This window comes from Lemur catta, chromosome 13 (genome assembly GCF_020740605.2).
Source record: "Lemur catta isolate mLemCat1 chromosome 13, mLemCat1.pri, whole genome shotgun sequence".
NCBI classification, from domain to species: domain Eukaryota; kingdom Metazoa; phylum Chordata; class Mammalia; order Primates; family Lemuridae; genus Lemur; species Lemur catta.
Window position 1 is genome coordinate 81,387,800 of NC_059140.1, and position 18,042 is coordinate 81,405,841.

Below are 18,042 nucleotides of genomic sequence, written 5' to 3' on the forward strand. Positions count from 1 at the left end.
TGCTCCATCATTTATTCACTTCCCCAGATTCTTCAAGTATTGTCTCTCTGCTGGGTCCTTTCCTTCATCATAGCTTAGCGCATAGTAAGTACACAAAAATGTTTAGTATAACAGGAATAGTTAAGAATTTGGGGCCTATAGTTAGAGCTCTGAGTTAAGTCCCACACAGACTTATCTAGAACAATTTAGTTAGCTTCTCAAAGCCTCAATTTTCTAAACTGTAAAACAGAGTAAATTATACCTACCATCATGAAGATCTGAGCTCATAGCATAATGCCTGACACAAAAGTACTTAAGCTTTCTGTATAAGGACAAGAAAGATGCAAAAAGATAATCACATAGTTACATTGGAAGCAGAGATTTTTGAAAAAACAATGACAAAGATACTAGAGAAATAGGAATTGGACTGGATCACAGATGCTGTAGTAGATGAAAGCATATGGACTATATAAGTGTTAGGACCTTGGATTATTGGTAATTGATAGAATTATTTTGTTACTATTTTCTGGTTCAAAGGAAGACTTATGTATTTTTTCAGTATAAAAAGTTAATAGGGTAAAGTACTGTAAATTGAGTATTTTTTAAAGGGCTGCCAAAAATTGCATCATTAATTTCCATCAAACTCCAAAGAAGTAAATATTAAATGGTTGACAGGAGAGGAAAAACAGGGATGGGTATCAGATAACACATAAAGAACAGAATTTAAAATTTTACTTGTGTCATTTCATTGCAGTAAAATGCAAAAAAACATAATAGAACTTGTTTTTTTCTTTTCTCTGTCTCTTACAGGTTCTTTGGCATGGATAAATGTTCAGTGGGAGGATTAGAATTGACTGAACAGACTCCTGCTTTATTAGGGAGAACAGCTATGACATCTAGTCTCATGAAAATAGGAGATTCATTTGGTGATCCAACTAGTCTTTTAGTCAATAGATCTAGCAACTCATCAGTGGAAGATGATGATGATGATGTTGTGTTTATTGAATCTATACAACCTCCTTCAGTTTCTGCTCCTGCGACAGCTGATCAAAGAAATTTTATATTTGCGTCATCAAAAAATGAAAAGCCACAAGGAAGGTATTCCGTAATTCTTCCTTCTTCAGGAGATTTGGCTTCTCAGAAGGGAAATAGAAGTGAGACAATTGTTATTGATGATGAAGAAGAGATAGAAACAAATGGAGGGGAGGAGAAAAATTCTTCTAGTTTTACTGAATGGGGACTTCCTGGAACTAAAAACAGAACCAAAGATTTGGATTTCTCCACTTCCAGTCATTCAAGAAGTAAGGTAAATTCAGGAATGGGTAATAGTGTTATCACTACAGAATCAACTCTGAAATACATATTACTAATGTTACAACTGTAGAAACAGGTATAAGCTCTGAGTGCTGAGCAAGACACGAACATAACAATTACACATATAACATCACTATAGAATTCCAACTTGGGAGATGTCGCTAAAGGACTGCAGTCAAGTAATTTTGGTGTTAATATACAAACGTACACCCCATCTTTGACTTCACAGACCAAGACTGGAGTAAGGCCTTTTAATCCTGGTAGAGTGAATGTGGCAGGAGATGTATTTCAGAATGGAGGATTTGCAACTCATAGTCCTGGTAAGTAGTAAGTGATGATATTTTCTTTCTACCTCAAGCAAATAAACTTTTGGCTGTTCTTTTTAGTATTCATATCTATTTCATTTATATCCTAAATGTGAAATATTTTATTTCTGTTGACTTTCATATTAAGATAATACATTTTACTTAATAGAACTGTACAGTCTGTTTGGTTTCTGAAATTTGGGGAATTTAATCTGTTTTACCCCATTCATTTACATCTAAAGTGTTTTAATTGAAACCCCCCCCCATAACTACTGCCCCCAGCCTTGTTTATCTTAATAAAAATCATAGAATAAAAAGATGAGTAGTCAACAAAAAGAATAAAGTAATATTATTTAATAATTTAACTTTATTTAATCTGTAATTATGTAACTTGAAGTTTCAGTTTTTGCTTTTTTTTTTTTTATTTCAGCTCTTCATGGGGGTACAAAAGCTCAGGTTATATACATTGTCCATGTCCCGCCCATCCCCCTGAGTCAGAGCCTCAGGCGTGTCCATTCTCCAGACAGTGCGCCTGGCACTCACCATGTAGTCATACCTCCATCCCCTCCCCCCCCAGTTTTTGCTTTTTAAGTGTTTACTTTTGGGCTGCATATCTCAAATTTTAGGCTTTGTTTTATGGTTTGTTTTGGGGGGGGGTATTTTGTTTTTTATTTATTTATTTTTTGAGACAGGATCTCACTCTGTCACCCAGGCTGGAGTGCAGTGGTGTCGTCATAGTTCACTGCAACCTCAAACTCCTGGGCTAGGCTCAAGCGATCCTCCTGCCTCAACTTTCCAAGTAGCTGGGACTATGGGTGCGGGCCACGACTCCTGGCTAATTTTTCTATTTTTTGTAGAGACGAAGTCTTCTTGTTTTGCTCAGGCTGATCTGGAACTCCTGGCCCCAAGTGATCATCCCACCTCAGCCTCCCAAAGTGCTGGGGTTACAGGATTTTAGTTTTTCTTTTTTTTTTTTTTTGCTGAGCTATCTCTTATAACACAAAGGATTTTAGTTTTTAAATCAGTATTTTATTAGTTGTTCGATTTTAAAAGTTGGAAAACTCTCTTGCCTTTAAATCAAAGAATGGTTACTTTTAAAATTTTTATGTGGATAGTCCTGTTCTGATAAAATATAACAAATTATTAAAAAATAACAATTTCCTTTTGTGGCTTTTTTAGGACTTCTGTGGGGTTGGGGGGGCTTTTGTTTTTAACCATTTTAGTACTTTTAGCCTGTTGAATTTTAGGAAACAGCTAAAAAGTAACTGAAACCTAAGAACCTAATCACTGTTGTTGCTTTAATGGAATGCTAGTGGTTTTTTCTTTATTTTTTAAGTCTTTTCCTCTGGTTATGAGAATACTGTGTGATTATTACAGAATATTTGGAAAAAAATCATAGTTAGAAGTAAGAAAATAATATGTCACCTTACCCCAATCACTGTTAAGATTTTGGTTTGTTTTCAGTCTTTTGCTCTGTGGTTTTTATTTATTTATTTGTCTATTTATCCATCTATCCATTCATCCTTGAAATTTCCGAAGTATTAGAAGTATCTGTGCTATATTCATGAGCCCCTTGGCTCATACCTAAATTTATGGTAAAAGATGAGAAGACTCAGGATGGGGGCTGGTCACCACAAAGACCAGCCATGTGATTAGACAGTTGGGTCTTTGAGCTGGCCCAGGCTTGGGGAGCGAGCCTGGACACTGAGTTCATTCATTTGGCCAATGATTTGATCAGTCATGCCTACTCAGTGAAACCCCAGTAAAACTACGGTAGACATTGATGCTCAGTGTAGCCTCTTGGTTGGTGAAAACATCAGTATGCCAGGAGGATGATGCTACTGATTCCACAGAAAGCTGACCCAAAAGCTCTGCATTTGGGACCCTTCCAGGCCTTGTGTGTCTCTTCATATGGCTGTTCCTGGTTTGTATTTTTTATAATAAAACTATAATCATAAATATAGAGCTTTCCTGAGTTCTAGGAGTTATTTTAGCAAATTATTAAAACTTAGGAACCTCCCAGATTTGTAGGCACTGGGAAGTGCAGGTGGTATTTAAAGTGAGGACAGTCTTGTTGGGGACCATGTCTTTAAACTTATGCAATACACTTATATTGCAGGTGTACCAGTTGGTGTTGGAATAACATCCATAAGTGAAAGTGATACTTTTTTTTTTGGCAAGTGCATGATAGTGGAAACTATTTGCTAGTAGTACAATTTGGTTCCACTGCCAGCAGTGTTGCTTTTATACTGTTAGTACAAATGCCAACATAGTGAAAAAAGCAAATAAATCTTGGTATCATTATGAAAGAGTTTGGCCTTGCACAATTCTCTTTTTCTAATACAATGCAGAATGGAAGTGGTAAGCATATAAAACCTTGTCTTATTCTTGGCCTCAGGGAAGCATTGAACATTTCATCAATGTGTTATTAGCTCATATCAAATACAATTATCTTTTTAAGTTTATGAATAATAATTTATTATTTGGGGTTATTTCTACTCTTTGAACTTATAAACAAAGTTTCTCATGAACATCTCTGTGAGTTTGGCATGCTTATTTTCTCGAAAAGTTTCTAGAGGTAGATTTGCTGTCAGAATGTCAACATAATTTTTAAGCATTTGATGGTTAATGCAAAATTCCTCCCACCAAAAAGTTGTATTACTTTTCTTACAACATAAGAGTTCTTTTTCAGTGCTGTCTGTAAAAAAAAAGAGGGTTTTTTTTCTGTATTGTAAGCACTCAGGTGTAGGAATATTACCTAAAGTTTGCTAAACTAAAAGGTGGTATCATCTTAATTTGCATATTATTAACCTTTTAAAAATATATTTGCAACTGTTTAATGAATTTGCTTAAATTCATGTCTGTCATCCATTTATTACTATGTACATCTTTTGTTTATTGATATTTAAACCTGAGAAATAACATAAAAAATTTGTGATCTCTATATTGAAGGATATGTTAGACTTACAGGCAGTGAAGAAGGTATTGAAGACTTTGAAATGATGTACATTGAAAATCATCCTTTAGGATCTGTTTATTTCTCTTACATACTACTTTTATAATTATAAATTTCAGATATTTATTTACTGCTTGTTTTAGATGCTATTCATGTTTATATAAACATGAATTTAATCATATATAAATAGAAGCTCTTCAGTGAAGTTTCAGCTAGAAACATTGCCATTTATTTCTTTTATGTTTTAGTCTTCAAGACCAGTTTTCACCTTCTGTATTAAGTTGATATATATTTAATGGTGGACGTGGGTAAATAGATGTTTTTCAATATAAAAGCATAATATAGACTAATACTTAACTGTAAAAAATCATACAGTAGTTAGATACAATACTATCATTCCACTCAAATTGTGGGCATAATTGACAATTGCCAAGGTTGTTTGAAAGCAGGCTTGATTACTCTTGGATTTATTTTTATTATTGTCATCCTTTTATTAATCCAAAACTATATTTTATATTTCTGATTTTTCTCATCACATGAAGTATCGATAATTTTAAAATGTTAATAAAGACTAAATGCATTAAATAACGCATTTGGCCCTCATTCATAAAAATGAAGCAGAAGGTCTTTATAACTACATCTAAACTATTTTATGATATAGGGCAATGAATTTGTATTGTCTATGAAGTATGGATAAATTTACAATGTTCCTGGGTTCTCTAAAGGTTTATTTTGGGGAACAAAAGTTACAGAACTATATCCTTTAAATAATAAGATTTAATCTGGAATTCTAAAGAAAATGTTTACCAGATTTTCAGGTGATAGTAAAAAACAAGTGAATATTTGAAGTTTTCTTAAAGATTAGGTCACTTGTCAAAAGGATGGTCTTTTTGTTGTCATTGCTCTTTTTCACTGTTTAACTTTAATATAAAATAGTAAAAGCAGTCTATTTTTAGTGTTGACCCTAGATTTTGTTTTTACTTGCTGTCAGCATTAGTAAAACGAATCATTTTTTACCAGGAAACTGTGAGAATAAAATGGCAGTGATTATATTATTATTATTATAATGTTATTATTTGAAGTCAAAACTCCTCCCGAGTGTCTTTAGTTGCTGTATACTTCCCACTTAAATAAATTGAAGGTTTTTTTAGTACCCGCCCCACAAAAGGCAAGGATTTCTGAAGTTGAGTTATATTTACATCCAGGGCTCATAGGTTCAATTCCATCATGAAAAATTATGGCTCTTCATAAAGTACATATAGAACTGTGCTTTCCATTTTATGAAAATAGGGTTTAATTCTTCAGGATGGACCCCTGAGCCATTTAATCCTTTCCAGTGAAAGTTCTCCAGTTACTACATACCTTGATATAAACAGTAAAAAAACTCATGACAGAAAATACTTAGAAATTACTCTTGTATCTATGTTGTATTTTTGTTGCATTATAAACATTTCTGGCCACGATACTGATTCTAGTGATTTGCACCTCTGATAATTAGGTAATTTCTATCCCTCCTGCTGAGAATAACTAGAGGAAAATGGCAAAAGTATATAAAATATCTATTTAAAGGCATCATAGAGTAGAAAAATTAGGGTTCCAAGATCTGAGAGAAGAAGCCTCAGAGAAGTAATCATAGTACTTGGGGCTGCTTTGCCTCGTGAGTATGTGTTCAGTTCCAGAAAAGGCTGCTGAGAAAGGCTGAGAAGCTAAGTGGGTCTTTCAGTAGACTCACAGGGGCCCTACAAGAGGACTACTGGTAAGAAAAAAAAACAAAACAAAAAACTCTTCCAAGCTTTGGAATGAAGTCCTAACATCTAGAACCTTAGAGTTTTTTTACACTTTCATATAAAAATAATAAAAAGGAACCTGAGGTATGAGAAGGCAGGACACTGTATGATAGAAAATCAAAAGAAAAATTCGGGTACAGTGAACATTGTCATGGTGATAGGCACCCTGAACGCCCTGACGTCAGCATTATACAGTGTATATTCATGTAACAAAAACATTTGTACCTGCTTAATATTTTGAAATTTTTAAAAAAAGGAAAATCAATGGCCGGGCGCGGTGGCTCACGCCTGTAATCCAAGCACTCTGGGAGGCCAAGGCGGGTGGATCACTCGAGGTCAGGAGTTCGAGACCAGCCTGAGCAAGAGTGAGACCCCCGTCTCTACTGAAAAACAGAAAGAAATTATCTGGCCAACTAAAAATATATAGAGAGAAAATTAGCTGGGCATGGTGGCGCATGCCTGTAGTCCCAGCTACTTGGGAGGCTGAGGCAGTAGGATCGCTTAAGCCCAGGAGTTTGAGGTTGCTGTGAGCTAGGCTGACGCCACGGCACTCACTCTAGCCCGGGCAACAGAGCGAGGCTCTGTCTCAAAAAAAAAAAAAAAGGAAAATCAAAAGAAAAAAAGACAGAAGTTAGCCTATCACCGTATAATCCCAGCTACTTGGGAGGATCACTTGAGCTATGATTACACCACTGCACTTCTGCCTAAGTGACAGAGCAAGACCCTATCTCTAAAGAAAAATGATTTTAATTAAAAGTGCACCTGCAAGGGTTCAGGGTAAGAGGGTTATCGGGCACAGATTTTAAGAAACTGTACATTTTAACTGTAAACGGGGCACAGCTGAAGAGAGTATGAATATGAACTAGAAGGTATATCAGAAAAGAGTAGCCAGAGTGAATCATAGCCAAAAGGGTGGGAAACACAGAAAAGAATATGAGACCTATGACCCTTTATGAAAAGAACATGTAATTAATGACCCAGAAAGAGCAAGAGACAAATGGAACAGAAAGAGGTGTGATGAATAATTTTCTGTAATAAAATTGAGAAAAAACATTAACACAAAGAGAAATTAAAAGGTTAAATTGTTAACCTGAATGTAAAATTTATTTAGATATACTTGATTTGCCATCCTGAGGAACTGAAAGAATTCCTTTTGTTACTTGCTTTGTACTGTTTTTGCCTGTAAAATAAAATAATTTGAAAATAGGACAAAGGAGGTTTGAAGCAGTAGGTGGTAATTTAGATATGAGTATAGATATGAAATAGTATGTTTGTTAGATAGGTAGGTAGTATTGTGAGAAGCCTTTGCTACAGTGACAGGTGGACAATCACAGGCCTTTTGCTAATGGACAAGTTATTTTTGAGACAGATCACAAAATAATTCTATACTCTAGGGCCTTGTTTCGCAAAGCTTCACCATCATCTGAGAGTTGGTTAGAAGTGCAGAGTATCAGGCCCTTCCTTGACCTACTGATTTTTTTGTTGTTATTGAGACCGAGTCTCACTCTGTTGCCCAGGCTAGAGTGCCGTGGCATCAGCCTAGCTCACAGCAACCTCAAACTGCTGGGCTCAAGCAATCCTCCTGCCTCAGCCTCCTGAGTAGCTGGGACTACAGGCATGTGCCACCATCCCGGCTAATTTTTCTATATATATTTTTAGCTGTCCAAATCATTTCTTTCTATTTTTAGTAGAGACGGAGTCTCGCACTTGCTCAGGCTGGTCTCGAACTCCTGAGCTCAAACAATCCTCCCACTTCAGCCTCCCAGAGTGTTAGGATTACAGGCATGAGCCACCGCACCCAGCCTCCACCTCCTGATTTAGATCTCCATTTAAATAAGATTCCAAAGTGACTTCATGTGCATGTTAAAGTTTGAGAAGCACCTCACCTATAAGTAATACTGTACCATTTTATGTACTCTAGTTTCTCTTTCGATGGTATAAATATTTACCATTTTGAAGCTAACAGTACTATATGATGTAGCAGTCCCTGTGTAACATTAGGAAAGCTAAGGCTTTCCTGAGTAATCCACTGTTTATATTAATGCCTGTGAAATAATATTTTAGAAGCCCGGGAAATAATTGTAGAAAGATTTGCTTGCATCAAAGTGTTATATCTAAAGTATTTTGAAGGGAAGTATACTAATGTCTGCAATTTACCTGAAATATGTTTAAAAAAGATGTGTTGCCAGCCTGAGCAAGAGCGAGACCCTGTCTCTACTAAAAATAGAAAGAAATTAGCTGGACAACTAAAAATATATAGAAAAATTAGCTGGGCATGGTGGCGTCATGCCTGTAGTCCCAGCTACTTGGGAGGCTGAGGCAGGATTGCTTGAGCCCAGGAGTTTTGAGGTTGCTGTGAGCTAGGCTGATGTCACGGCACTCACTCTAGCCCTGGCAACAGAGTGAGACTCTGTCTCAAAAAAAAAAAAAAAAAAATATGTGATAAGGCAAAAACAGTAAAATAGTGTTGAATCTAGTTGGTTGGGTATATGGATGTTAAGTGTAAAATTCTTTCAGCATCTCTGTATGCTTAAAATTTTTCATAATGTTGGGGGAAACTTATGAACATGGATATTATATATATAAACTGCCATACTACCACATTCCTCAAGGGTTCTGGATAGTCAAGCTTTTACTATAGTTATCTGTGTATGTATTATATATGCCCTTTGCTTTGTTCTATAAATGTATTAATACTTTCCGCTTAGGGAAGAAAAAGTTGCTAATATTTGTTGTGTACCCTGTGTGCCAGGCAGTGCTTTGCCATATGCATTGTCTCATTTATTCTTCATAACACTTGGTGAGTTAGGTATTGTAAACCAGTTTATAGCTGAGAAAACCAAGACAGAGCTTAATATATTTGTATAGTATATATATATTTGTATAGCTTAGGAGTTACATTTTGAACCTGTGGAGTCTGACTTAAGAACTGATTGCACAACTCCAGGGGCCACCATGTATTTTTTTATTGTTGTCAGCACAATGGAGTATCATTCACTTGGAATATAAAATGGATATTTCCCTTGGGATTGTGCATGGAGGCTGTCTGGCCTTAACCATGTGCTTATACAGCTGCCTCACTATTCACTTAATCTCTTAAATAAAAATTTAAAATATTTTTCTGATGTAAATTTTGATTTATTCCATGATTTTTTCTTGTATGTTTCATTTTTAAGATTCTTGGATCTCCCAGTCAGCTTCATTTCCCCGTAATCAGAAGCAGCCAGGGGTGCATTCTTTATCACCAGTGGCCTCGCTTCCTAAACAGAATTTCCAGCCTTCAGCCCAACAGCAACTTACTAAACCAGCTAAGATCACTTGTGCATATTGCAGAAAACCTTTACAGAAGGGACAGACAGCTTATCAACGAAAAGGATCAGCTCACCTTTTTTGTTCTACCACCTGCCTTTCTTCCTTCTCTCATAAACGTACTCGAAAGACACGAAGTGTAACATGTAAAAAGTAAGCAGTACCTTTCAACATTTTTCCACATGGTTGAATACTAGTGGTATAAATAAGTATTTTGTATGTAATTGCAGATTTAAATAGATTCATGGGTAGAATTGTTGCAGGAGTGTCTTCAAGTGTATTGCGCTTGAGTTGTATGGTGTATCAGAGCTGTGGACTCACTTGTGCTGTATTTACTCCTGGCAGGAAAATAGAACATAGGTATGGGAGTAAATTGCCCCCTCCCTGCCACTACCTTTGCCTCCCATTTCCCCATGTTACACATTAGTTCTACCAGCATTTTTTAATGATTCTAAAAATCTTAAGAACTTATAGCAAGGTTCTTATACTATTAGTACAAAAGACTTTTACCTCCGACTCTTCTCTTTCCATATTATTTAAGAACTCTTGGCCGGGCGTGGTGGCTCACGCCTATAATCCTAGCACTCTGGGAGGCCGAAGGGGGTGGATCGTTTGAGCTCAGGAGTTTGAGACCAGCCTGAGCAAGAGCGAGACCCTGTCCCTACTAAATAAATAGAAAGAAATTATATGGACAACTAAAAATGTATATAGAAAAAATTAGCCAGGCATGGTGGCCCATGCCTGTAGTCCCAGCAATTGGGGAGGCTTAGGCAGTGGGATCGCTTAAGCCCAGGAGTTTGAGATTGCTGTGAGCTAGGCTAATGCCATGGCACTCTAGCCTGGGCAACAAGAGTGAGACTGTGTCTCAAAACAAAAAAGAAAAGAACTCTTAGCAGTGAAGCCAAAAGTGGGTTTTGCTACATCCAAAAATTATTGTTGGCCGGGCGCGGTGGCTCACGCCTGTAATCCTAGCTCTGGGAGGCCGAGGCGAGTGGATCGCTCGAGGTCAGGAGTTCGAGACCAGCCTGAGCAAGAGTGAGACCTCGTCTCTACTAAAAATAGAAAGAAATTATCTGGCCAACTAAAAATATATATACAAAAAAATTAGCCGGGCATGGTGGCTCATGCCTGTAGTCCCAGCTACTCGGGAGGCTGAGGCAGTAGGATCGCTTAAGCCCAGGAGTTTGAGGTTGCTGTGAGCTAGGCTGATGCCACGGCACTCACTCTAGCCCGGGTAACAAAGTGAGACTCTGTCTCAAAAAAAAAAAAAAAAAAAAAATTATTGTTGATTCCTAGGATTAAATCATAAGAAAATGAAAAGTATCAATTATTGTTCATAAATGTGACTTTTATTAAAATGCAGTGTTCTGAAATTGTGTGTCTATCCCTTGTGTTTCAGAAATGCAGCTACAAAGAAGGCTACAGTTGTTCCTCTGGTGGAATCAAGCAAATCCTTCCCAGAATTTTATAGTACATCTTGTCTGTCTCCCTGTGAAGACAACCAGAATCTTAAAAAAGGAGTTTTTAATAAATCAAGATGTACAATCTGTAGTAAATTAACAGAGGTCTGGATTTTTATACCTAGGTTGTTATTTAGACTAACAGGGATAGTTTTAACTTTTAAGTGCTATTATATGCTCTGTCATCTACATAATGCACATGTCCTAGATGTACACCATTAAGATAAACGGAAGAATAAGGATATGTTAGAACTTTCTTACAAATAAATATCCCATTTGCATAGTATGGAAAATACACATCTGTTTCTGTGGAATTGGTTGTGCTTATAAACAAAACAATTGTTTATAATGGATTTTGTTCGTATTAGCAATGCTAAATAAAAATGTAGTTTCAGGACATGAAGGAAGCAACAGATCCTGGTATGAGAACATGTGGAACGAGTAGAGTGAATGTTCCATTTGCTAAACATTAAGTAAGTGGTATTGCAATCCTACCAGTGGCTAGAAGAGGAAGAAACATGTATATAGGCAGTCCTCATTTTACAAAGTCTTTGGTAACTAGATTTGGTGTTGGTTACCCTGGAGCCATACAGATCAGGGGCACAGTTATATCTCATTTACCACAGTAAGAACCACCCTAGTTATAAATATACAGGCACCATCTTCAATATAGATAATATTGATTCCCTTAGCCCCTCCCATAAATGTTCTAGGGCAGTGTACTTTATAATACTGCCTAAAAATTACTGATCTTTTTCTTTCTTTTTTTTTTTTCTTTTGATACTTAGTCACTCTCTGTCACCCTGGAGTATAGTGGTATCATCATAGCTCACTGCAACCTCAAACTTCTGGGCTCAAGCTATCCTCCTCCCTCAGCCTCCCAAATAGCTGGGACTACAGGCCTGTGCCTCAATGCCCAGCTGATTTTTCTATTTTTAGTAGAGACAGGGTCTTGCTTTTGCTCAGGCTTGTCTCAAATTCTTTAGTTCAAGCAGTCCTCCCACCTAGGCATCCCAGAATGCTAGGATTATAGGCGTGAGCCACCACACCCAGCCTGATCCATTTCCTTTAAGCAGGTCATATCAAAATCACTTGAGCCCAGGAGTTTGAGACCATTCAAGGCAACATAGCAAGACTGCATCAAAAAAAAAAAAAAATCTTTTAAACCAGTTTATTTTCTGTCATTCTTAAATATCTTTAGGGAAGTTATTACTGATTTTATTGCTTTTTGTTCTATACATCTTATTTTTCCTCTTCTAAATTCAAAGAATAATTTTTATAAAGAAAAAATTGAAAGAATAATGAAACATGCTTTTTTTTTCCCCCTGAATATATCTCCCATTAAGATATTATTAGGGGTTCTTTATTTATGTTGCAGAAACTAGTTATCTCTTTGCCTACTGTACTAATGTGGTTCACTTACTTTAGTTAATAAATTCTGGTTTTTCTTTTAGATTCGCCACGAAGTCAGTGTAAATAATGTAACACATAAACTGTGCAGTAACCATTGCTTTAATAAGTACAGATTGGCCAATGGTCTAACAATGAACTGCTGTGAACAGTGTGGAGAGTACATGCCCAGTAAAAGTACTGGAAACAACATCCTGATGATTGGAGGCCAGGAGAAGAGATTTTGCTGCCAAAGTTGTGTTAACAGATATAAACAGGTAATTCTTTTTAATGAGCCTTAAATGATCAGGTGTCAATAGATTGACCCTGTTAGCTTGCATTAGCCAGATTTATTTTAGAATCTCATTTATTAAGTATGAGATACTTGATTTCCTTAAGTACTAAGTTTGACAGTTGAAATCTCTGACATTTCACTTTCATTTGACACTTACAGTTTTATTTTTATTGTGAAGGTACATCCTCAGTCTCTCAAACACATGGTTTGGCTTGTGATTATCTTTCAAATTTCTTTTTAGAGGAATTTTTTGGAAACTATGGATAAGTCAAAAATTTGTGTTATTTTCGAATATGAGTTCCATTGTGGAACCAATGTGGTGCAGATAGCTTGAAATATCAATGAAGTGTTTGAGAAGGATGTGGCTAATGAATGCACAGTACGTCCATGGTTTGAGAGGTTCCATTCTGGTGACTTTAATCTTGAAAATGAGCCACGTTGGCGACCTGAGACCAAGGTGGATAATGATGAGCTGAAAGCTGTAGTGGAAGCAAATCCATCTTAACCTACACGTGAATTAGCAGCAAGATTTGAGGTTACTATTCCAACAATACTGGACCATTTGAAACAAATTGGCAAGGTAAAGGAGCTGGATAGATGAGAAGAGAAATCATCTGAAAGCTTGCCTTTCTCTGCTGTCACTACACAAAGGCGAACCATTTCTACACTATATTGTTATGTATGATGAAAAATGGATTCTTTTTGACAATTGCGAGGGTTTAGCACATGGATGAATAAAGATGAAGTGCTGAAACACAGTCCAAAACCGAATATTCATCAGAAAAAGCTAATGGTGTCTGTCTGGTTGTCCAGAGCTAGTATTATCCACTATAGCTTCATGAAACATGATCAGTCCATTCCAGCAGATGTCTACTGCAACCAATTTGACAAAATGAGGATACTTGCGATTAAGCAGCCGAGATTGGTCAATAGTAACAGGCCAGTCCTCTTGCAAGACACTTGACCACATATTGCACAAACAACACTGCTCAAATTCCAGGAGCTGGACTTGGAAACATTCTGTCTTCCACTGTATTCGCCAGACCTTGCACCAACTGACTACCATTTCTTCCAGGCTTTAGACTACTTTTTGCAAGGAAAAATATTCAATTCTCAACAAGCTGTGGAAAACGCCTTTTGTGATTTCATTACCACTTGCTCTCCAGGCTTCTTCACTGTTGGCATAAACAAGCTACCGTTAAAATGGCAAAACTGTGGCCAGGCACAGTGGCTTACTCTTGTAATCCTGGGAGGCTGAGGCGGGAGGATCACTTGAGTTCAGGAGTTCAAGACTAGTCTGCGCAAGAGTGAGACCAGCTTGAGCAAGAGCGAGACCCTGTCTGTGCTAAAAATAGAGAAATTAGCCAGGCGTGGTGGCAAGTGCCTGTAGTCCCAGATACTTCAGAGGCTGAGGCAAGAGAATAGGTTGAGCCCAGGTGTTTGAGGTTGCTGTGAGCTAGGCTGATGCCACGGCACTCTAGCCTGGGCAAGAGAGTGAGACTCCCTCAAAAAAAGAAAAAAGGGCAAAACTGTGTCAATAGTTTAGCCACGTAATTTCATTAATTGTACTGCTTCTTATTTGACATATAATAAACTACATTTTTGATTCGAAATCAGGCATTTCATATTTAATGACCTAACAATTTTTATGACTCATATCTTCTTTTGTCTATTCACAACTTCAGCTTATTTTAATTTATTTGCTTCTTTTCTTTGCTACTTTTTGTGTCCTATTTCAGGAATCTGGCTACCAAAGTTGTGTATTTTCCTACATTTTCTCCTAGAGACTTTTTAGTTTTAGCTTTTATTTTTAGGTCTGTCATTCATCTTGAATTAACTTTTTTATGGTATGAGTTAAGGAATTATCAACTACTTGATTTTAAGAGATTAAAAAACTACGATAATCAAGGCAGTATGATATTGGAATATAGACAAATAGATCAGTAGGAAAGAAGGTGGTTCAGAAATAGAATCACATAGATAGTGGATTTTAGAAGAAAGTACCAATCATTTTGATAGGAAAAACAAGGTTTTTAAACAAATGGTGCTGGAACAATTTTTTGTTTTTACAGAAATAAGTGAACCCTGACCCCATTTCCTCCCATACACAAAAATTAATTTGAGATGCATCTGGGGAATGGACACGCTTGAAGCTCTGACTTGGCCATGGGCAATATACATAACCTAAACTTTTGTACCCCCATAATATGCTGAAATAAAAATAAATAAGTAAATAAATAATTTGAGATGCACCAAAAATGTTAAACCAGGCATATTCTTAACCCCCATTTCACTGGATAAGAATTTAAGTGGTTATCTTTAGGGAAGAGTAACTGTGAAGTGCCAGGCTTTTACTGAACAGAAGAAACAGTAGATACCCATAGTTGACTTGTATGTTATTTTTATAAGAAAGGCTTACTTAGGTTAAATTTGTTTTCTTCATATGTACTGCACCTAATATTTAATAAGATTTTGGCTTATAGAAAATTATAATGAAAAATTTAAAAATACAGAAAGACCTAATATTTTAAGTTATCTTTTCAAAGAAAACCCATAGCAAAAGTAACCTCATGAGCTTCTAATTTGATAGTATAAAACTGTTAAGTCTTAATATTTTCCAAGTCTTTTTTATTTTTTTACCTGATGATTTACCTGTATCTGAGTTTTTGTTCAGGGCAGTGAGCTCATAAACTTTAGACAAATAGCATAATGCTCTCCTCTGAAAAACATTAGGCTTGCACCTAGATTATAAGTTTTTAACTCCTAAATGGACACCAGAAGAGGGCATAGAAATGAAGAAATATGCATAGTCAAAATAGGCAGCAGCTGTAAATTCAGACTTTCTTTAATAACTATTCCTTGCTATTCTGATCCCATAGAAGAAAGTGTTCATTCTGCTATGTGTATTTCAGTAATACAGAGTAACTCATAACTCATAAACATTTGGCAAATATAACCATGATATTTCTGTATAATAAAGTTGTATGTTTTATAAATGTGCTTCCCAACCCCCACCACCACCATTACTAGCACATAAGTGTTTTGAAATGATTGGTGGCAGGCCTTCTGAGGCCAATAGAGAAAGCCTCAGTGATCTATGAACACCATAAGAAAAAAATCTGAAATCTTGTACTTAGTGGCTTATTGCTGAATAATATACACAGTCATAAAATGCAAAGACTGAATCTGATCTAAGCCAGTGATTCTCAACCGGGGTAATTTTATCCACCGTGGGGTATTTGCCAATGTCTGGAAACATTTTTGACTATCATACCTGGAGGGTGCTGCTGGGATCTAGCAGATAGAGGCCAGGAGAGCTGCTAAACATCTTGCAGTGCACAGGACAGTCCCTCACAACCACCATCCTACCCAAGAAATCCTGTAACCAAAGGGTAAGTAGGTGGTCTGGTGTTGAGCATAGATGATGAGTGTGATGAGAGGAGGGAAAGCTAAGTTTTCATATTCCTCATTGAGAAGTCAATGGACACTTAAAGCTGGGAAGAAAAAAATTAGCAAATAGTGATACAAACATTACTATGAGATTGGGAAGTAAGCACAAAAAGAATCAGCTAAAAAAATTACGAATTCCAGGTGTGGTAGTCTATGCCTGTAGTCCCAGCTACTTGGGAGGCTGAGGCAGGAGAATAACTTGAGCCCAGGTGTTTGAGGCTGTAGTGCCCTATGATCACACCTGTGAATAGCCACTGCACTCCAGCCTGGGCAACATAGTGAGACACTGTCTCGTAAAAAAATATATATATATTGGGCTGGGTGCAGTGACTTTCACCTGCAATCCTAGCACTTTGGGAGGCTAAGGTGGGAAGATTACTTGAGGTCAGGAGTGTGAGACCAGCCTGAGCAAGAGCAAGACCCCACCTCTACAAAAAATAGAAAAATTAGCTGAGTGTGGTGGGGTGTGCTTGTAGTCCCAGGTACTGGGAGGCTGAGGCAGGAAGATCATTTGAGCCCTGGAGTTTTGAGGTTGCAGTGAGCTATGATGATGCCACTGTACTCCAGCCAGGGCAGCAGAGCAAGACCCTGTCTCAAAAAAAAAAAAGTATAATAAATACATGAACCATTAATATAGTTGTTTATTATCATTATCAAGTATTATGTACTGCACAAATTGTGCTGTACTTTAAACAACTGGTCGTACAGTGGGTTACACCAGCATCACCACAAACACTTGGTTGCACGGCTATGACATCATTAGGCAGCAGGAATTTTTCAGCTCCATTATAATCTTAGAGGACTACTGTCATACATGTGGTCCATCATTGAAATTTTCTTATGTGGCACATGAGTGTACTTCAAACTCACTGTGTCTAAAACTGAATCTCTAAAACCTGCTTTATTTCTTTGTTTCCCATATCATTGAATGACCCCGCCATCCAATCAGATCCTCATGCAGAGACTGAATTTTTTTTTTTGAGACAGGGTCTTGTTCTTTCATCTGGGCTAGAGTGCAGTGGCATCATCGTAGCTCAGTGCAATTTCAAACTCCTGGGCTCAAGGCATCCTCCTGCCTTGGTCTCCCAAGTAGCTGGGACTACAGGTGCATGCCACCACGCCTGGCTTATTTTTCTGTTTTGTAGAGAAAGGGTCTCGCTCTTGCTTAGGCTGGTCTTGAACCCCTGGCCTCAAGCGATCAACCCACCTCAGCCTCCCAGAGTGCTAGTATTACCAGCATGCACCACTGGGCCCAGCCTTGAATCATTCTTTACTCTTCCTTCTTCCTTAGCCTCCAGAGCAACTCTCATTTACTAGCTAATCCAGATTCTACTTCGTTAGCATCTCTCAACTCTATACTATCTCTACTGATATAATTTTAGACATAGCTACTGTCTTCTTTTCCCAGAGTTACTACCACAGCTTTCTAACTGATCTTTATACCTCTGATCTTGCTTCCTCATATAAGATTGGAAATTCATAATACAATTGAGTAATCTTTGGAAAGTACAAATTTGATAATGTTACTCTTTTGCTTTTTTTTTTTACTTCATTGCTGCCATATTGCTCTCAAAATTAAAACAGAACCAGGCTCTTTTTCTTCAGCTCCATTGTATATGGTGTTTAAGTTGTGTATACCCAGTAGAATGCCATTCACATTTTATACATCTTTGTTATGTTGAATCTTTTTTGCAATTTCATTATAATTTTATTGACACAAAAATAGGCAATATGTCTTTTTATTACAACAGATTTCAGTAGATGGCAGTAAAATGTTCAAAAACAAAAATTAAATTTG

General features: G+C 36.9%; 1 protein-coding gene across 11 annotated transcripts in view; it reads left to right on the forward strand.

Annotated features, from left to right (window-relative positions):
• Positions 1-18,042, forward strand: part of ZMYM5 (zinc finger MYM-type containing 5) — a 28,193-nt gene that overhangs the window by 6,875 nt on the left and 3,276 nt on the right. For 8 of the 11 annotated variants that reach the window (XM_045567702.1, XM_045567700.1, XM_045567697.1 and 5 more), the window contains 5 exons: positions 790-1,285; positions 1,523-1,613; positions 9,518-9,803; positions 11,050-11,215; positions 12,565-12,777. In XM_045567702.1, the coding sequence (XP_045423658.1) occupies positions 800-1,285; positions 1,523-1,613; positions 9,518-9,803; positions 11,050-11,215; positions 12,565-12,777 (1,242 nt within the window). In that variant the 5' untranslated portion in view covers positions 790-799. Of the gene's footprint in view, positions 1-789; positions 1,286-1,522; positions 1,614-9,517; positions 9,804-11,049; positions 11,408-12,564; positions 12,778-18,042 lie in introns of those variants that run through there. The other 3 variants (XM_045567707.1, XM_045567705.1, XM_045567706.1) reach the window with 3 other exon arrangements.